The 22,013-nt window shown below is 40.4% G+C and overlaps 1 protein-coding gene across 2 annotated transcripts in view; it reads left to right on the top strand.

Annotated features, from left to right (window-relative positions):
• The window catches only part of ITFG2 (integrin alpha FG-GAP repeat containing 2), a 106,754-nt gene extending 86,174 nt beyond the window's left edge, over window positions 1-20,580 (top strand). For both annotated transcript variants that reach the window (XM_063134409.1, XM_063134408.1), the window contains 5 exons: window positions 6,278-6,331; window positions 9,651-9,742; window positions 11,141-11,258; window positions 13,404-13,577; window positions 18,936-20,580. In XM_063134409.1, the coding sequence (XP_062990479.1) occupies window positions 6,278-6,331; window positions 9,651-9,742; window positions 11,141-11,258; window positions 13,404-13,577; window positions 18,936-19,021 (524 nt within the window). In that variant the 3' untranslated portion in view covers window positions 19,022-20,580. The remainder of the gene's footprint in view (window positions 1-6,277; window positions 6,332-9,650; window positions 9,743-11,140; window positions 11,259-13,403; window positions 13,578-18,935) is intronic.
• Window positions 20,581-22,013: the final 1,433 nt, after the last annotated feature.

The following is a 22,013-nucleotide window of genomic DNA, read 5'->3' as shown; positions in this document are numbered from 1 at the left end:
AAAGGCAAGGAAATGCTTTAATTGTGGTTCCACAGGACACTTAAGGCGGGATTGCAACAAGAAGAAGAAAAAGCAGCCGACTGCAAAGTGAGAGAAGAAAACAGCGCGAATGGAATTGAATCAACAAAGAAATGCCTTCTTGCAAGAGTAAAAGAGACAATGGATTCTTGGTTTTTGGATTCTGGGGCTTCAATAAGTATGGCAAAAGACAAATTTTCATTTGTTTCTTTGAAAACTTCTACTCCAGAGCAACAGTGTGTTACCCTTGCAAATGGAACAAAAATCCAGATATGTGGTGTGGGTAATGTATATTTTGATTGTCTGGGGGTTGAACTACAAAATGTTTTATATGTACCAGAATTGGAAACAATTAACAGACACGGGGTATGAGGTTTCTTTTACTGAAGAAAATTGTGCAATAAAACAGGGAAACAAGGTGTGTGTGCAGGGAATAATGAAAGATTTCTTGTATGTCAATACTTGTAAAGAAAATGGAGTTGTTGCCAGCAAAGTCACTACAAAAACAGTAGCCAATTGCAAACCACACCAAGAGTGCATCCATTTGACTCATAGAAGGTTTGGTCATGCCAACTATAAAACAATTTCAAAGATTCCAGAATTGTGTGAAGGGGTGAAAATCAAACCATGTTCTAACTTTGTAGAATGTACTGTATGTAGTGAGACTAAATGTTATAAATCAAACATTCCACAACATAGTGAAAGAACAACAGAAAAAATATTTGAATTAATTCATGCAGATCTTGTAGGTCCTTTTGAGACAAGTCAAGGGGGGAACAGATTTTTCTTGTCTATTGTTGATGATTACAGTAGATTTGGGTTTGTGTATGTGTTAAAACATAAGAGTGAAACTTTTGATAAATTCAAAGCGTTTGTGAAGTGGGCTGGAAATAGATTCAAAGAACCTATAGCCACTTTACGAACAGATAGGGGGGGTGAATTCCTCAGCAACCAGTTTAAAAAATTCCTCAGTGAGGAGGGTATACAACACAACCTCACTGCCCCATATTCACCATTTCAAAATGGGGTTGCAGAAAGAAAAAATCAAACCTTGCAGAACATGTTAAGGGCTCTACTGAGAGAGTCAGGTTTGTCCAACTTGTTCTGGGCAGAAGCTTTGACCACCTCAAACTATTTGTTGAACAGACTTACCACTCTGTACATGGAAAAACTCCATATGAAATGTTTTATAACAGAAAGCCGAGGGTATTACATGTACGGGTTTTTGGTAGTAAATGTTTTGTTCATGTTCAGAAAGAAAACAGACCAGGAAAACTAACTCAAAGAGGTTTGGAATGTCAACTGTTGGGATATGATACACAAACAAAAGGCTATCGTTTGTGGTCTCCATATCACAGAAGTGTAACTGTGAGCAGAGACGTTGTTTTTCATGAACAAATGCAGGAAACAAAACAATATGTAAGTTTGCCTGTAGAACAGAAAGACGTTGACACAGAAAAAATTCCTGAGCTATCTCAGCAAGAGAGGGAGGGGGAAGAAACTGTGGAGGAAAGTGAAACTGTTTCTGAAACTGTGCCAAGACGTTCAGAGAGGGAACGCAAAGCTCCAATTCTTTATTTAGATGAATTCCAAAGTAAACAGGTTTCTCACAGAGCTCTAATGATAGTCTATGAACCTACCTCATTTGAGGAGATTCAAGAAATGGAACCTACAGAGGCTCAGGGCTGGCATGAAGCAATGTGAGAAGAAATCAGGGCAATGGGAAAAAATGGAACATGGGAGCTAGTACCTTTTCCTGAAGGCCGTAAAGCCATTACTAGTAAATGGGTATTCAAAGTAAAACAAAATGAGAAAGGACAGGTGGAACGTTACAGAGCCAGATTGGTGGCAAGAGGTTTTGCTCAAAAATACCTTGTAGATTATGAAGCTGTTTTTACACCTACAACAAAGTACTCAAGTGTAAAACTTTTGTTAAAAATTGCAGCAGAAAAACAATTGAATGTATTTCATTTTGACATCAAAACAGCTTTCTTATATGGTGATTTAACTGAGGAAATATACATGACCCAACCAAGAGGTTTTATTAAAAATCCAGGGCTGGTATGTAAATTGAAAAATCCATATATGGCTTAAAACAAGCAGCAAGGTGTTGGAATAAAAAACTGGACAGTGTATTGATCAAAATGGGTTTTAAACAAAGCAAAGCTGATCAATGTCTGTACACAAAACAGGATGGTTCAAATGTAGTGTATTTGCTGATTTATGTAGATGATCTGTTAGTTATTTTTAATGAAGAAAAACAGAAAAACTCATTTGCAAACACATTTTGAGTTAAAAGACCTTGGTCCAGTGAAAAGTTATTTGGGCATGCAAATCTCAAAAGACTCCAACACAGGGTCATTTCTGATTGACCAAAGTGGCAAAATAAAAAAATTGCTGGAAGAACACAGCATGGAGAATTGTAAAATTGTTGTCACTCCCATGGTCACTGATTTTCAAAAACAGATTGACAATACTGAAATGGAAGATATACAGAAATATCAAAGTGTAATTGGAAGTTTACTTTATCTAGAAAACCTGAGTTGACCAGATATTACATTTGCTGTGAATCTTTTAAGCAGAAAAATGACAAAGCCTTCTGTATCTGATTGGACAGCTGTAAAAGTGTGTTGAGATATCTAAAAGAAACAATCAACCACAAGTTGGAAATATCTGCCCACAAAGATGGCATCAGTGTCTAGGCTGATGCTGACTGGGCTAATGCAATTGATAGAAAATCTACCAGTAGAGCAGTATTCTTTTACAATCAATCTTTGATTGAGTGGTATACAAGAAAACAAAATTGTGTAGCAGTCTCCAGTGCAGAAGCAGAATATATTAGTTTATCTCTGGCTTGTAATGAAATTGAGTGGTACAAACAGTTGTTTGCTGACCTAGGGCTAGAAATAAAAACACCAGTGAACATATTTGAGGATAACCAGGCCTGTATTAGTATGGCTACATCTAAAAGGTGTAAACCAAGAACTAAACATGTGGATGTCCGTTACTCTCATGTAAAGGACATAATCCAGAAGGGCTGGATTAAACTTGAATATTGTCCATCTGAAATGATGCTGGCTGATTTATTCACAAAGCCACTACCAGTGGTGAAACACAAGGAAATGCTTTTAAAGCTAGGCCTCAATTGTAACACAATTTAAACAACATACACAAGAGGAGGACTGTTAAGTATAAGAAAGTAAAAGATTTGTGTAGTCATTAAAATTGTGTGTGTGGCTATCTCACGGCTAAACAGAGGAAGACTATCTGTGAGCAATTACCTTGAGATAGAAGCTGTACTGGGAACCTTGCCAGGATTCTCTAAGATATCATGGTGTTAATGATATGAATATACAAAAGATCCTTGAGGCTGGGTTAGCCTAATCACAGCTGTATGTATTATAGATAAGAACTGTGCATATATGTATATGTGTATAGCTTTTGTCACTCTGCACAATGACACGGAACTGTTAAGAAGTCTGAAGCTAATAAACTTACTCTACTAAGTAAGACCTGCATTGTGAGCTGTGTTTCTGAGCCCAAACAGAATGTGCCTATGTGGAGCTTGACTTCGAGAACCTTCTATACCTGAGGAGATTGTGTGGAAACCCTCCCCCACGATTCCACTGCACATGCTCCAGTGGGTTTCTGCCTAGTCCCTCGGTTCTTCATTAACCGCCATCACAATACCTGTGACCTCTTGTTGTTCATTGTGCTGAGGCATAATTAGAGTTTCTTTTCTTCTCTTCTTTCTGTCCATTTTCCATTTTATTTTATTTTATTTTATTTTTTTGGTGTCCTGTTGGATTTAGGCAATCTTCAATCGCTTCACACTTTGGGCACATGGTGATTACATCCCCCTTTAGAAAATGCGTCAGATGGTGGAAGAACTAAAGAAACTTCCTGGAAAGACAAACATTCTTCAGCAAATTAAAATATTACAACAACAATCTATGTTAACAACAAGAGATATGGAAATAAAATTAAGTTATGTGAAACAAAGGGATTTTGACGTTGCAAATAAACTAGGAAGATGGTTGGCTTACAAACTGCAAAGAGAGAGAGAAAAAAGAAAATGATAATAAAAATACAGGAGGGTGATACCGAATTAACAGATAGCATGGCTATACAAAGAGTTTTTCATCAATATTATTCAAATTTATATAAAAGTCATGACCAGAAAGAATAAATGACTATATTGAAAAACGAAAGTTACCTAAAATTACGGAGAACAGAGACAGATTATGAATGCACCTATAACAACAAGAGAAACGGTGGAGGTAATAAGAAAGATTAAATCAGGGAAATCACTGGGACTAGATGGGCTCCCAGGTTCATCTTATAAGAGCTTTGAGATGGAATTACTACAACCGCTACAAAATGTAATGAACTCTATTTTGAATAGTGGAAAGATACCTGAGTCATGGAAGATGGCATATATAGCTTTAATACTCAAAGAGGGACAAGTTCTGACTTTGACAAAAAAAACTATAGACCAATATTATTACTGAATAATGATTACAGGTTATTTACAATGATATTGGCAGAAAGACTTAATTCCCCCCCCCCAAGAATTTATTCATGAGGATCAAAGTGGTATTTTACCCAAAAGACAGATGAGAGATAATGTCAGAATGGTCCTAAATGTCTTGGAGTATTTGAAAAAACATCCAGAAAAACAAAGCTTTTCCTAGATGCAGAAAAAGGCTTTCGACAACCTTAATTGGAATTTATTTAAAATCTTGGAAGAAATGAACTTTGGAGTAAACTTTGTAAAATTGGTTAAATCAATTTATACTTCACAAAATGCACAAATAATTATTAATGGAGATTTGACAAAACCATGTGAAATACAAAGAGGAACAAGACAAGGTTGCCCGTTGTCCCCTCTGTTGTTCATTTTGGCATTGGAAATATTGAATATAAGGCAAGATGAAAGAATTGAAGGAATAAAGATTTTAAAAGAGTCATAAATTGAGAGCCTTTGCTAGATTCACACAACCACCCATGATCTGGTGATTACATTGGAAGACTCTCTAAAAGGAATTGAAACTTAAATGAGAAAACTGAAAGAATTTGGTGCAGTAGCGGGTTTTAAGGCTAACAAACAGAAGACAAAGATGTTAACAAAAAACATGAAATCCCAAGAGCAAATAAAGTTGATAGATAAAACAGGTTTTCAGATTGAAAAGAAGGTAAAATACTTGGGTATCACTCTGACAAACATGAACTGTATGTTATTTCATAACAATTATGTTAAAGTATGGAATGAAATTTAAAAAGATCTAGTAAGATGGGAGAAAATTAAATTGTCTCTCTTGGGGAGAATTGCTACAATTAAGATGAATATTACCGAGAATGTTGTTTTTGTTTCAAACAATACCTATTGTGACATCAGAGTTACCATTCAAGCAGTGCCAGAAGAATATGTATCTAGATTTATATGGCAAGCAAAAAATATAAAATTCAATATAAATAGAGCTTTTTGCTAAATATTTTGAAGGGATCTATGCAGATGTTGGATTGGATGAGGACAATATTCAGTACATTTAACTATTCAAAAAAACTGTGACTGCATGTTAGCATTTCAAATATGTAAGATAATAGGTCTTGGAGGCTAAAAGATTTCCAAAAAGCCCTCCCTGTCACCTCCCTCCCCTTAGTGATTCCCCAAACAGCACGCCCCAACATTGTGCTGTATAAACCCTCACAAAATGTGGACTGAGACTCCATATGATTCCTTAATCTCCCATCAGGCTGGCCAGCCCAAGAGACCACCACCAAAACCTCTTCTGCAAATCAAATTATTAAAGGGAAGCTTGGAGCTAAAACAACAGTTCAAACACTAAACTTTCAAGAACAGAAAACTTGGTCCAGCCACTCCACCTGAGGAGAGCACTAACAACTGCTCTCCACTGTAACTTCATAGAATCATAGAATCATAGAATAGCAGAGTTGGAAGGGGCCTACAAGGCCATCGAGTCCAACCCCCTGCTCAATGCAGGAATCCAACTTATCTAAAGCCTTCCAACAGTAAATACTGTACAAGGAACAGCAAATCCATTAATGCACAATCTAATTAAGCAGCAATCAAAGAGTCAAACTGCCGACTCATTTTCTTTTGCTAAGTCGAGAGCAAAGTGTTCTTTCAAAAACCTGGTGCTTTGTACTTCTGAGAAAGGAAAAGAGCCCTAATTAAAAGCTAAAGGTTTAGTTCTGCTGCATTCCTGACTCTGCTCTTTTGGATTCTTCTCTGCAGGGTGTACCAAGGATCATTGTAGGTCGGATCTTTTTGCGCTCTGCACTTTGGATGGTGAGCCCTACTAATTTCCCGGGAACATCAACAGAAGGGGAGGGATTTAGGCTGGAGCTTTTCAGGCTGCTGGTGCAATCATGACTAAGTTGTTGCAGGAATCAAAATGCTCCCTCAACTTGTCCATGAATGACTTGGAAATTGCATTTTTCCCAGAACTCAAAATTGTAAGTAATATAATTATCCTACTACCACCTCACATCAGTGCTTCTTTGAACTGTGCAAAATGAGTGCCATGGATTAGGGCCAATAATGACATACTTCCTGCACATTTTTTGAAAAGTAATGTGAACAGCTTTAGATGCAAAGCACAAAATTGCTGCTGTCTTCCTTTGCACCTAGTCACCTTACTTTTGAAGAGAAGGGGGAGGCATTCTCCATATTACTTCATTAAGTAATCTACACTGCCCTGAGATCCTAGTGATATAGGACAAGAAACAAATGTTTTTAATAATAACATAAGTCCCAGGGCCTTGCTAGACCTCAGTGAGAATCCGGGTGAGAGGAGAGGAGACCTCACGTTATGAATTCAGACGCGAGCCGTGACGAGCTCTGGAGGAGAGCCGTCGCGGCCGCCATTTTTTTTATTTTTAAAGCGGCAGGACACAGGAAAGGTAAGTAGGGGTTGTTGTTGTTTTTTAATTCTCCTTCCCCCCCGGCCCCGTTCTCCTTCCCCTGCCTGCCCCCCCAGCCCCGTTCGCCTTCCCCCACCCACCCACCCCATCCGCGATGTCTGATGCCCCGCCTGCCCCCCCGCCCGCAATTCCCCCGATGTCCCCTGGGCCGCGATTCCCCCCAACCTCCCCGGCCTCCGTTTCCCACCCCCCCATAGCTCCTGTGGAGCGCTGCAGCCCGTCTGCCGCTTTTCCCAGCTACTTGGAGTAAATCCAGTAGCCGAGAAAAGCGGCGGACCTGGCTACACGCCCGCGGTCCCGACCTGAGGCCAGGACTGCGGGAAGAACCATGCTACAAGCGGTTCCCATTAGCACGGTGCCAGGGTGGCTCAAGGCCTGGCGAGGCCAGGATCCCCTGTGTGTCATCTGGACGTACAAGGATGAGCACGGGCCTCACACCGTGCTAACCCCTGGTCTAGCATGGCCCTCAGTCTCTCAGAAACAAGTTCTAAGGCTGAAGAAAGCCCTGGAAGTGCAATGTAATTCTCACAGTCTTACTACCTTATTCTAGAGTGAGCAAGTGAAAATGAGGACTAGACTTTTTTATTTAAAGGATTTATACTCTGCACCTGCAAGGCCAGTTGGCATTCCCATAGTAGAGCAGCTTAGCATAAAAATTGTGTACATTGTGATACAAGTGTAAAATTTGGGATGGTGGTATTTATGGACCATGTAGATTAAAATGAGATATAGGGGCATCTCAAGAAATCATCGTAATGGCCACCATCTTGGAAAATGGTGGCCAAAATCCAGTTTTTGCACAATAACTCTATTATTTGTAATCTCACAGAAAAGATGCCTCAGTACAAAATAAAAGAGCATAAAATTTGCTACAAAAAAGTAATTAACAATCTTTTCATAGGAGCAACCCTCTCAGTTATGATGATTTCCTGAGATGCCCTATATCTCATTTTAATCTACCACCATACCAAATTTCACACTTGTTCACAATGTGCACGATTTGGCCAGAAATTGTCATTAAGCCGCTCGACTACCAGGGCAGGTGACAAAGAAGATGAAGGCTTGGGCTTGGCAGCTTACTGTATAGCTTACTTCTGATGGACTCCAGCAAATCTTACAGGAGAATAAATCTGAATGAACATCCTCAAATATGATCTACAATTTAGATTATTTTCCCCCTCATAGTAATGGGCTTGGAAGCCCAAACTGAGCTCCCCTGGACCTAATTAAACTCCCCTCTCATCCTTTTCCATCTTGTTTGAACTCAAATTGAATCTAAACAAGAACATCCTCAAACAGTAGTACAGAATTTCCACCAGTCCCTAGGATCATGTGATGGGAACAAGAAGCAGAGCTAGATGTCATCAGCACTTCAAGGGAACAAGAAGTAGAACTAAATATCATCAGGTGACATTTCAGCCCAAATCTCCAGATGCCCTCACTCGCTGGTTTCATGTAGACGGGGTACAAGATGGATTTCTGTTGGTACTCCATAACCCAAAGGGTAAAGGACAGAATAATATCCTCCAGCACCATCTTTTGGAAATACCCCTCTAGGAAGGTCCAGAGCCAATTTTGAACAGTGCTTCCTAGTCCTATACTGGCAAGATGGCCCAAAAGGATTCTGAATATTTCTTTTCAAAATCCAATGAGGTCCAAGAGAATAAACCAGGCCACACTCCACCAGTCCATTTCTTGGCACAGGTCAGTGAGACAAAAGTGGTTTCCATTCCAAAGTCAGGTTAGAACTTGGTCTGGAATAGGTCTAAATAACCACTTTCACTGACAACTACCTGGAGTGGAGAAGCTGCCATGTACTTTTAACACCTTGCCCCCAAATGGCAACTTAGATACTGGCTGATAGTTTGTTCAAGTCACCTGGAACAAGGGTAGTTCTTTCTAAGAACAAGGCCTCCTTTAGAGCTCTGGGAAACACCCTGTCGCTCAGAGGGCCACCTGACACACAAATAAGTGAGCCATATCTGGCTAATTTAATGAACTAGGAAGGGCAAGGGTCAAGAGCACAAGTGGTAGGACTCAAGCAGTCTGTCCACATCTCCAGGCTGAAAATCTGAAAGGAACCCATAATAATCCAACCAGATGGGACAATATTTAGATCCAGTGTTGGCTGCTGCAATTACAGTGTCTTAAGTGAGGATAGAATCAATTTTATATGCAAAATTGTCACAGTGGGATACCATTAACTGCCCTTCTAGACCAGACTCTAAAAGGTCCCTCCCCAGCTCTGCTGGCTTGACACTGTACATATGTAAAGGTGGCAACTGTAAAAGGGGATGCAAGTCAGGGTTTCTCCTTGACCTGCGCCCCCTTTGTCCTTTCCCCCCACTGTCTTAATGGTGGCAGCCATTAACGAAGCAGGGGAAATACACAATTTCCCCAACTTTGCGGAACTTGCATTCCCCACGCCCCCCACCAATTGTGGCCTTAAAGGCCCTCTTAACCTTGCATTAAGAGGACGTTTAAGGCTGTGATTGGCACGGCAGGGGGAGGGGAAGGAAAGAGCTCTTTCCGGGGCCTCTGGGAAGGGCGCAGTCCCCCCAAGCCTTGTTCCCTTTGACACTGGGATGGGAATCTGCTGCCCCTTATAATAAACTCCTTGTGATGCAGCCTAGGAAAAGAATAGGGTGGCTTTCTTGCTGTTTAATCTTCTCTTTGTATTCTAGGGACACTGAAACTCATGGAAGGAGCAGACAAGCTGCTGTGGTCAGTACAGGTCGACCACCAACTTTTTGCTCTAGAAAAACTGGATGTGACCGTGAGTTCTGTGTTCTAGGTTACAATCATTGGAACAGGCTGATGCAGATGCATCCAGGTCACCTCTTAGAAAAGAGAGGAGCATCACGGAGTTGTCCATTCTACCCTAAATAGTTCAGAGACTAACCTTTTAATGAGCCACTACATGAATGAAATATTTATTTTTCTAGAGGCACAGGCTGTTGACATGCATTATTCTGAGAAGACAGCTGCTGCCATCCACTTGCTTTTTCTTTCTAGAGTCAGGGGACAAGGAAGTAATGCCCTGGTAGGGAGAAAAAGCAAGGCTACTTTTGTAAATGAGCAGCTAAGGCAATGGGCCAAGGGAGAATTGAAATGAGGCATTTCAACAACATGTGCCCGGAGAGCTTGTTTGAAAAGTAACCTCTGCAGGCAGAGAGAGGTTTCCATTATTCTGATGGCTGATTTCTGAACTGCAACTCAATATTAATTCATATATTAAACTTATATCCACTCTTCCTTCAGAAAGTTCAGAGAATCTTCATGAGGCTCCCAGGAAGATTCCCATTGGTCACTGACCAAACTCAGACGTGCTTCATTTAAGACTCTTAACAGATCATATACTCCTGGATCATTCTCTGATCTTTAATCAGCAAAGAACATGACTGATAGTGCGAGAGAGTTGGATTTAGTCTGCTGTTTCCCTCACAGCCTGTAGATTGTAGCCTGTAGGTTGGCTTCTTGTATTTGTAGTCATTAGTCCATTTCCTTGTCTTGTTGCATCATAGTATCAATAGTAGAGTTAAAAGAGGCCTATAGTAGAGTTGGAAGGGGCCTATAAGGCCATCGAGTCCAGTCCCCTGCTCAATGCAGCAATCTACCTTAAAGTATACCTGACAGATGGCTGTCCAGCTGCCTCTTGAAGGCCTCTAGCGTGGGAGTGCCCATGACCTCGCTAGGTAATTGCTACCATTGTCATACTGCTCTAACAGTCAGGAGGTTTTTCCTGATGTCCAGCCGGAATCTGGCTTCCTGTAACTTGATTCCATTATTCTGTGCCCTGCACTCTGGGATGATCAAGAAGAGATCCTGGTCCTCCTCCTTTCAGGATTCTCTTCTCAAGGCTAAACATGTCCAGTTCTTTCAGTCTCTGCTCATAGGGCTTTGTTTCCAGACCCCTGATCACCCTCATTGCCCTCTTCTGAACTCCCTCCAGCTTGTCTGCATCCTTCTTTGAAGTGTGGTGCCCAGAACTCAAGATGAGGCCTAACCAGTGCCAAGTAGAAGGGAATTGCTGAACCTCTCTAACTGACTTGAGTGATAAGCTGCCAATGCTGTGGCCAGATGGATGCAGAAATGGATATTGTCCTTACAGGATATATATATATATATATATATATTAATATATATACTAATCAGACGCTTTTAACTCTTCCAGGGAAATGGTCATGAGGAGGTAATTGCTTGTGCTTGGGATGGTCAGACATACATCATAGACCACAGCCGAACAGTGGCTAGGTTCCAAGTAGATGAAAATGTGAGCGCCTTCTGTGCAGGTGAGCTGCTTATCTGGCAATAGAGCCATAGGTTTGAGTAATAACTGAACTTCCCTGTATAATAGAAAGAGACTTTCTGGCTCATTGGTAGAGCAGAGTATGCAAGGTTCAGTATGCGAGGTACCATTTCCAGTTAAATATAGCAAAGGCTCAGAAAGATTCCTGCCTAAAGTCTTGGAGAGTCACTGTAAAGCTCTGTATTCATTCATTTATTAAACTTATATCCAGTTTTTCCTCTGAAAGTCTTCTGCTCACCCCACATGATTCCTGGAATTAGGACTGAAAAAGATCTCTCTGCGCCCAAGGATGTATTGATTTATATCAAAGTGATTTAAATCACAATTAAACAAAGTTTTCTATTGAATTTTTGACATATTTTGATATATTTCCTGAACAGTGATGCAAATCTGACCTCTAAACCATGTTAATTTAGAACTAAATGAGTATTATTTAAAAGCAGGCTTTGTACCTCTTTTTTTTGCTGTATGCACTGTGTACGCTTCTTCTTTTTCTTTTTCTTTTTTAACCTATAGAGGGGCAGCATCTTTAAAATATTCCTGTGGGGTCCTTCCTCATGACCAGGACCCACAAACAGTTTGAGGATGACAGTGCATCCTCAGAAATGCATTCAAAGGGCAAACTGGTTATAGGGTTTTAGCTTCCATCCCGAACAATTTTGTTTCTTTTTTCTTTCCAGTGTTGTTCCTTTCTCTGCTTCGCTCTGTCTTGGCCCAGCCTAACTCTCACAAAAAAAATAAAATAAAAAAAAATGTGGGGAAACAAAAACAAATGCCTTCGACTGACAAATTGAAGCAAGGGAACAGATTATCCCTGACCGAGGACAATTTATTTTCATCAAGTAAAAATGAAATGCCTGTTTTTGGTAGGAAGAATGCAAATATTTATATCTGAGAAATTATCAGATCAGATTGGTTCTTCATTTCCGTGGAAAAGCCTAATCCAGTGCATTTGGTAGAGCATTCATTTAATTTAGAAATTCACTGTATGGCTACCATTTTTAAGCCTAAATTATTTAATGTTAACCTAGTTATTATTTAAAAGAAACACAGAATTTACATTTTTTTAATTAAAAAATCTAATTTTAAATTTTAAAAATCCATTTAATAATAATAATAATAATTATTATGCTATTTTGCTTTTCTATCTTAACTAACTCCTCCTTTGGTTGGCCCAGATTTACCACCATTTAAGCACAGAATAATAACAATCCTACCCAGCCTTTAGCCAGAGAAACAGAAGCCAAAATCCCAGAACTTTCAAGAAGCAAGAGCTGGTGGTCAGACTAGAGACAGAGAAGTTTTAGCAAGTTTATGATGAGACTTAATTCTAAATGTGTTATTTTTAAATGAAAACGAAATTTAATATTTGATTTTAGCATTTGATTTTAAAAAAATTAAAATCAGATTATTATTTTTAAACCTTGTTTTTCATTTTTATTTTTAAAATCAATGATTTCTATCCACCTTGCTAGTTGAGAACAGATCACGGGGTAAATAATCTAATGGTCTAACTCAGTACACAGCAGCCTCACATAACAGGAAACATTAGTTTCTCCATATCCCTTTGCGAAGAAAAGGAAAAAATGCTGTTAATCAGTTTATTTGTATTGCCATCTTTTCGTGGCAAATCATGCCGAAATATATGTATTTTTAGTTTATGTGTGCAAGGCGTTGCTTGATGACTGTAGCATTAAATGGAGTTTCACATGTGTGGATGAGTCACCAAAAATCACCTCAGTAAACACCATGCTTTTCAGTAGTCAGCCATAATGTACAACAATCAAGAAAAATACATGCATATGCATTCCTCTGTGAGCACTTATTTCCTCTAAAGCCTTTCCCCAATTGTCTGCCTCGACAGAAGAATGTAGGTCCTTGCACCCCTGTCCTAGAAAAGTTTGGTTTTGATTAAGAACATCCTGCATCTCCAAGCCCAAGTTGCAATTGCTCACAAGTGTCTGTAGATTTGTATTTCATGTCAACTGATTAGGGACTGTAGGGTGAATTGAGGGAGGTTTAGCGTGCATCTCAGAACCTGATGTGCCTACCAGATACTCCCCCATATTACTATTTTTTTTTCTGGAGTTCCTTTAGTTCGTGTATAATGGCTGTTTCGTTTTTCTAGGTCTATATGCCTGCAAAGGGGGCTGCAATAGCCCTTGTCTGGTATATGTCAGTTTCAACCAAAAGATCTACATTTATTGGGATGTGCAGCTGGAGAGAATGGAATCCACCAATTTGTTGAAGATACTAGAGAGAAACTCTGAATACAGAGATCTCTTGTTCCAGCTTGATGTGGGTATGTCACAAGCCTCATATAATCTAAAAATGGTGGAGGGATTGTTGACAGGAAAGAGCAGAGAAGGGGATAAGAACTATGAGCAGCAAATTTAGGATTCCATCCATAAAATCACCACATTCTGTGGTCAGAATATTCTTATGCCATCATGAACATGTTCAGTATATATTTTTAAAAGGGTGGGCAACTTGAGGCCATCCAGTTGCTTTGGCCTTCAATTCCTATAATCTCACCATTGACTACGCTGGTTAGGGCTGATGGGAGTTGTAGGCCAAAACATCTAGAGTGTCATAAGTTATCCACCTCTATTTTAAAACATCTAAGTGGTAACTTCCCTTCCCAACCCTGACATTGTTTACAGTTTTGAAGTATTTTTGGCAACAACCAGGCTGGTAGAATATACTGAAGAAGTAGGATGCATTAATGGATTTATTTATACCACACTATCAATGTATAATCTGCAGAGTCAGGTACTACTTTCTGTTCTCTGTGACTGGTACATATGTGTGATGTGCCTGCCCAGAATAGTCATTCGGATCATTCTTGAGCTAAACAGAATTTTAGGAGGGAACCCCACCCACCTCCTATGCGCATGCTCCAAGGGTGGCCCCTACCTGCCTCTCCAAAGAAACAGAACAGCACACCTCTGAGTCCTATTGTGTCAGGCAGCAGACACAGCTGTGATGAACCAACATCTTCACGCTGCCTCAGCTTCCAGTTGCAAGAAACTAACTCTGTCTTTTCTCAGCTTCTTCCAGTGCGTAATATTATGCAGAGTGCTTTAGGGCAACTGCCCCCAGTATTAGGAGTAACGGCCCTTGCAGTACCAAAACCTTTGTTTGTCTTTCTGGAACAACTTCTCAAGTCCAGCCCTTCTGTGCTGACAGTCGATACTGAACAGGTCAAGCAGACCTGGGCCTTAACAGGGTGTTTGTTTTGGAACTTGGGCCTTAGCTGGACCTAAGGTTTATCCTGGGATCATCCCGGGTCATCCCTGCCTGCTCCCGGGATATCCTGTGTGTCATTTACATGAACAGGGATGACCCTGGGACGATCCCAGGATAAACCTTAGGTCTAGCTAAGGCCCAAGTTCCAAAACAAACACCCTGTTAACTTCCAGTTTCTGGGTCCAGAAAACAAAAAGAACTTGACTGCTCATCAGATAGAATCCGACCTCCAACCTAAGCCTGCTCCAGTGCCAATCTAGCTGATCTTGGTGCAGAGAGTGCTTCAAACTATCATGCAATCACAGACACCAGTTATGGAGAAATTGCAACTCCCACTGGACCTTAACAATATCTAGTACCTGTTTTGGTATCAGAAGGTGAGTCCAGGGACTATTTCTCACTGAAACCGTACTGAATCTGAGACCTCTCCCCAAGAACATATAGATCTCCTTGGTATGGACATGGCTTCCTTGGCCTCTTCCATTGGCTTCCTTGGCCTCTTCTGGTGGTTTTCTTCATCATCATTATATACAGTGGGACAGCTATTGAAACCCCCACTACTCAGATCTCCTTACTATTATGAAGACAGTTCAGTGCCAAGAGGGCATCATTATGAATACAGGGATAGAGAATATTATCCTCATTGCCATTTCTTTTGTTCCCCTTACCATCTGTAACAATCTAAAGTGACTTCTGACCATGCAGCGCCTTCTCACAAGGTATCTAAACCATTTGAAGCCCAACTCCCAGAACTTATCCCAGTACCAGACTTTACCACTCACTCTCTGCTCTCCTCTTTCATCCAACATCTTTCAGGACGTAACGCTGAAAAACCTCCTGGAGCCACTGGCTGCTATATCCATCACTGGTAGTACAGCTTACTCACCCATCTTTGGTTCTGTAACATACAAACACTGACTGACAACCCCTTTTCCGTACAGGACAACTATTGCTCAGATTCGTCTTCTATCTCTTCTCTCCGAGCTTCAACTACCTCACTAGATGACATCATAAAGGGATCAAAATCCTCCCTTCTCTTCAGATGCCATCAGACCACATGCAGAGCAAATCCACAAAATGACAAAATCCCTTAGACTAGAGATTAAGGTCCTCCCAATACTGGTGACGGACCAGGTCTTTAAAAGGGTGCAATCAGACTTAGCTCATTGGTTACTATACATTACTCCACATAACCAAAGAATCCTGGGCAAAGCCCTCTATTTTTCTGTCCATGGCTAGGAAATAGAAAATCTATATAGGGTTCAAGAAGAGGATTGCTTCTTTGTTGTCATCTCTGTGCATCACACATATGGGCTCTGTGCCTGAACAGAGCCTCCATTTGGAAAGCTGCATCCAGTTTCTGGTGGGAAACCTCCCCCACTGTGGGGACACTGCGCATGTCCCCAGTAGGTTCCCACCTTCTCAGTTCACAGTGGTTGCCTCATAGAGAACTTCTGCTCCATTTTTTCAGAAGCTTTTTCTCTCATCTCTTTAGCTGAGGAATTAAATTCTTATCCTGTTTTTTTCTGCAAGTTTTTTCCTTTTTATTGTTATTTCTCCAAAACAACAACAACCCCTTGCTGTTTTCTCTCCACAGTCTTTGATTGCGCTGGACATGGCATATGTCAGTAAAAGCGCCCTTTAGACAGACACTCCCTCTGCTTACTCTGTCTGGGAGAAGCTCATAAAGTCGAATCTTGCCATCATTGCCAAAGCTTCTCTTCAAACATGCCCTCACCTCTTCAACCGCCTAAAGGTGATTCAGTGGAGGGAAGCTTTGGAGGCCATAGACAAGCTGCAACTTCAGGAGAAATCTTCCCCTACTGCCATGTTGCCTCCTGCCCTGACTTTGCTGGGTCCTTCAGCTGCTATTACTAGCTGTACTAATCTTCCTACACTGGGCTGCTCACTTACCATAGCTGCAGATTTAAAAAATCACTAAGACGGTGCATGAACACAAACCAAGCACTGATCTCCAAAAGAAAAAGAAATCAAACAAGGATGTTAAAAAAAAGTTGATGCTGACAACCATGCCTCCTCCCCCTCTGCTGTTTGACTCTCCAGTTAGGGTCACACCAGAGTTGACATCAGTACCGAGCCCAGAGCCATGCATGGCCTTTGTGTCACAAGGTGAGTTAAGGGACACCTCACCATTGGCGGATATACCTGCTCCAAAGTCGGCTGCTCTGCCTAACTGCCCAGACTCGGATAGAGATAGAGTAATTACTTTTGATAGAACTGTCACTCATAAAGAGTCCTGTTTATTTGTTTTTAAATGATAGACAAGAGCATATTCATCCCACTGAGCACAGAGTAACAAACTTTTGCAGTCACATCATAGATCCACATGGGACTTGGTCTTGTGGATAGATTGAACATTTAGTTGGTTGCCCAGAAAAAAACAACAATTGAATCTACAGTGCCTTGCATAAATATTTTAAAAAAACCAACCTTTGATTTATCCTCATTTTGTTGTGTAACAATCTGGAATTAAAAGTTGAATTAATTAGGATTTCTTCTTACTGATCTACACAAATAGTCCATAATGTCGAAGTGGGGAAAGAATCTACATGTTTTACAAAATTATTTACAACTACAACACTGAACGGTCTTGATTTCATAAATATTCACCCCCTGTACTGTGACACCCTTAAATAAGCTCTGGTGTAACCAAATGCCTTCAAAAGTCACATAATTAGTTGAATGGAGTCCACCTGTATGCAATTGAAGTGTCACATGGTCTCAGATAAAATACACCTATTTTTGGAAGGCCCCAGAGTTTGTTGGAGACCATATCTAAACAAACTGCATCATGAAGCCCAAGGAACTATCAAAACATGTCCAGAATAAATTTCTGGAGAAGCACCAAAGATGAGTTATAAAAAAAAATCCCAAACTATGAACATCCTTCAGAGGACCGTTAAATCCATTATTACAAAATGTGACTCTGCCTAGAGAAGGCCATTAACCAAAACTCAGTGACCGGGTAAGGAGGGCATTAGTCAGAGAAGCAACCAAGATACCAATGGTAACTCTGAAGATGCTGGAGAGATCCATAGCTGAGATGGGAGAAACCATTCATGGGAAAACTATAATCTCAGGCGCTCCATAAAGCTGGGCTTTATGGAAGAATGTGAGAAGAAAGCCATTGCTTTAAATAAATAAAATAAATAATATTTTATAACTGGGTCCAGAATAGTTTTTTTAAATGGATATTGCTGTTTTTTATGCTTTTGATGGTTTTAAATTTCTATATATTTGTTTTTAATGTTCACTGTTTTTAACTTTCGTAAACTGCCCAGAGAGCTTCAGCTATGGGGCGGTATATAAATGTAATAAATAAATTAATTAATTAAATAGCTGCAAAAACCCATATCAAAGCCCATTTGAATTTTGCTAAAAGGCATGAGGAAACATGTGGGAAAAGGTTCTCTGGTCTGATGAGACCAAAATTGAACTTTTTGGCCTTAGCACAAAACCTGCAGTGATCATTGGCCTGAGAACACCATCCTTATGGTGAAGCATGGTAGTGGTAGCACCATGTTGTGGGGATGCTTTTCATCGGCAGAGACTGGGAACCTGGTTAGGATTGAGGGCAAGATGGAATGAGCCAAATACAGGGCAATTCTAGAGAAAAACCTGTTGCAACCTGGGAATGCAGCAGAGGTTCACCTTCCAGTGGGGCAGTGACCCTAAACACACAGTCAGAGTTACACTGGAGTGGATTAAAAACAAGAACCTGAATGTCTTGGAATGGCCCAGTCAAAGCCAGACCTCAATCCAATTGACAATCTGTGGCAAGACTTGAAAATTGCTCTTCATCAACTGTCCCCATCCAAATTGACAGAGCTTGAGCAATTTTACCAAGAAGAATGGGCAAATATTGCAGGATTGCACAAAGCTGGTAGAGACTTATCCAAAGAGACTCACAACTGTAATTCGTGCCAAAGTATTGACTCAGGGTGGGGGGATACTTATGCAATCAACAAATGCCAATTTGTTTTTGTTTACTTAACCTTTGTGCCACAATAAAAATATTTTGCACCTTCGAAGTGTTGAGCATGTTGTGTAAATCAAATGGTAAACATGCCAATTAATTCCATTTTAATTACAGGTTTTAAAACAACATAATGTAGACAAAAGAGGGATGAATACTTATGCATGGCCCTGTATTCGAGATGAATTCGAGATGAATTCTCCATTAAGGTTCTGCAAAAGGTCACCTGATGGATGTGGCATGATCTTGTGAATCCAGTTTAAGATTTCCCCCAAACCATTACCAGAATATGCACTTATGCATTACAAGAAGTGAACCAATATTCCCCAAATTCTTATTACAAATAGCAGAGTATCCTGTTAAGGCTATAAGACTTGTAACCAGTGATGATGTTCATTCCTCTCTCTTTCATAGTTGAAGATGATGTTCCTGCTGTCAAAGACCTGATTCACAAGACCCTGTATTTTCCAGAGGAGCAGCTGAATAACACTTCTCAGTAATGGCTCTTAGCCAGAACATCATCCTCTAACTGCCAACCTATTACCCAAGACACCTTATGAATAGACAGCATATATTCACACAACTAATAGCACTGCTTCTCATGTCCTCAACTTGCTAGATATGGCTTGACTTTATGCATCAAACTCAATGACCTCCTTCACATGTCATGACAACCCAGAGTACAGGTGGAGTATGGATTGAGTATGGATTGCGGATTGTCATTCCCTGTGAACCCTGCACTACAGTTTAACTATGGGTTGTTAACCACGTTCAGTCCAGAATTCACAGCCGAAGAACAAACCATGGGCTCGCTTCCAGGGTTGTTCATTATTAATGACCCATAGTTATACAGGGTTCACACACAACAACAACTCATGGTTTAAAAACACTCCACAATTCAAGCCATGCTCAGCCCATACTCTGGGTTGTCATTAAGTGTGAACCAGGCCTTCGTCTTGACGTTGGTGCATCAGCACCACGAGGCCTCAGACTCCCACATTGGTGCTCCTTCCCAGGAAATCTGCACGGGAAGGAGCACCAATGCGAAGTTGCCACCGCTGCCAGTCTGAGCACCGAGGATGAGGGAGGAATGGAGCAGCTGGCGCTCTGACCGCTCTCTGGCTGCCCCATTCCTCTCCTCCCATGTTTTTTTTTTAATCTGTAGATACGAAACTTGGCATACACTTGGCATACAGATTAAAAAAAATGGGGGGGGGGGACAGGACAGCCAGAGGGAAGAGAGCCAGTTCTAGCTCCACACATCCCTCTCTTCCTCCCCCTCTGGCTGCCCTATTCCTTTCCCCTTCCTCTGTTTTTTTTAAATTTGTAGATGTGAAGGTTCGTATCTACAGATTTAATTTTTTTAAAAAAATGTGGGGGTAGGAAGAGAGGGATGTGCAGTGCCCGAACTGGCCCTCCTCCAGCCGATGGCGACCAATCAAGGGGCGCCGTCGGCTGTGGCATGCCATCTCCAACTCAAAAAAGTCAGGGTAAGTGCCTGACTATTTTAAAGCGGAGTTTTGGGGGGTTGTCCCTGGATGGCTTTGGAATGGTGGCTGCATCATATAGCAGACCTGCCATCACTCCGAATCCACCCCGCAGCAAATCCCTCATCAAGACAAGCCCCAGGCTAATCTCCAAAGAGGTGGAACCACCAGTGTTGATCCTAAAGTGATGAGAAAGTTTTAGCCAAAAGCAAAGTAATGCTTTTTACATTCTTCCTTTTACATTCTTTTACATTCTTCTCATGAGCTTCATTCTTTGTGTTAACTTTGCATCAGTCACTTTCTTTCCTGTCCAAAACACTGACTTGCAAAATTTAAAATTTAAGTACAGAACAAATTCAAAAGGGAAGAGAAGTTTACTGTCAATATGAAAGTCAATAATGTAGGGTGGAGTGTTTTCCAAGCGAGAAGTTCTAAGCAAAAGTTTGTATCAATCAAAATCAGTAAGTCAATATGCAAAATATTGTTAGATTTAAGTTTGTATCTTTTTTATTCCTATTTGCTTTAGTAGTTATATTTTTGTTGAAAATGTAAATAAAGATAATTTTAAAGGATCCGAAGCAGTTGTCTAGACCGCCGCATCACTATTAGGTTAATCAAATGAACATTCTTGTTTTTCCTCTGTTGTTTTTTTACAAAGTTTTCATTTTACCTTTTCTTATGTTTTTTTTAAGCTTTCCCAACCCAGGAATCCTCCCATGTCCATGCAGTGTTGTTCCTTGTGCTGCCCTTTTGTCTCTGTACTTCACTCACACACAAAATTTATCTGTGTGTGACAGATAAATTTATCTCCTAGTGAAAGCACACCTTTCTGACAGTGTGTGCTTTCAGATGGAAGTCTTCTAACATTACCAGTCACTGCAGAATCAGAACCCACCTTTTATGCTGCAGCAAGCACTGTAATTAATTTAACACTTCCTTGCGCGTACATGCTGGCATATCCCATCCATACAAATAGGCAGAACATAACGGGATATATCAGATGGTCAATCCCTCTTTCTACCCACTTTATGGACCTTAGTGTATCTGTGCACATGTTCTTGATTTTATCTGCACACTAGTAAAATATCAGAGTGAAAATTCACAAATGCAATTAATGTTTACATTTTGTCAACTACTTGAAATCTGCATCAAGATACTGATTGCTGCACTTCATTACAAATTAGCCACCATAGTACATAACTGTACTATGTATCATACGGGCAGAAGATGAGGCTATTGAGATCCTAGTGATATAGGGTGGGATACAAATGTTTTAATAAATAATAAATATTGATACCCAGGTAATTCCGACCTACATTTAGATCTTTCACAGAGATAACCATGCAATTCGTAGGAAGAAGACCCAGCCAAGGGAATCCTATTCTTGCCTTGCTAGCAAGAGTGTCACTGGTGCAAGTGACCATTTAGGAGAACCTTGTGCTTCATATCTTGGATGATGAATAGTGGATTTAGCATTTCCAGGTTAACAGGGTTTTTGAAACTGGATATACTCGAAACTCAGCACCACAGAAGTAATTATTTTATTTTACTTTTTATTTATGACATTTCTATACCACTTAGTATTATTACATTCATATCTCACCTTTTCCCCCCTTGCAAGTAAACCATGGTGGCTTACATAGTCCTCTTCTTTATCTTGTCCTTACAAGACTGGCCCAAAGTCACCCAGTGAGCTTCATGGCCATGTGGAGACTAGAACCTGGATTTCCTGAGTCCCAGTCCAACACACTAACCCCTACACATTAGCAGAAGCTCTCTGGCTGGTTCATAAATCAAACTATACAACCATAAAACAACATAGTAAAACATATAAAAACTACATTTAAAACAGAATAAAACAAAAATAAACACCAATTTGAATGCCAGAACCAATACAAAGATCTAAAATTTCACTTATGCAGTTGTTTAAGACTGAAGGACTTGAAAGGCTGAGAAAATAAAATGGTCATCACAAGGCACTGAAAAAACACAATCAAGGTGCCAG

Source organism: Elgaria multicarinata, chromosome 9 (genome assembly GCF_023053635.1).
Source record: "Elgaria multicarinata webbii isolate HBS135686 ecotype San Diego chromosome 9, rElgMul1.1.pri, whole genome shotgun sequence".
Taxonomy (NCBI): domain Eukaryota; kingdom Metazoa; phylum Chordata; class Lepidosauria; order Squamata; family Anguidae; genus Elgaria; species Elgaria multicarinata.
The sequence above is the reverse complement of the archived record's forward strand: the minus strand, read 5'-3'. Positions and strand labels throughout refer to the sequence as shown.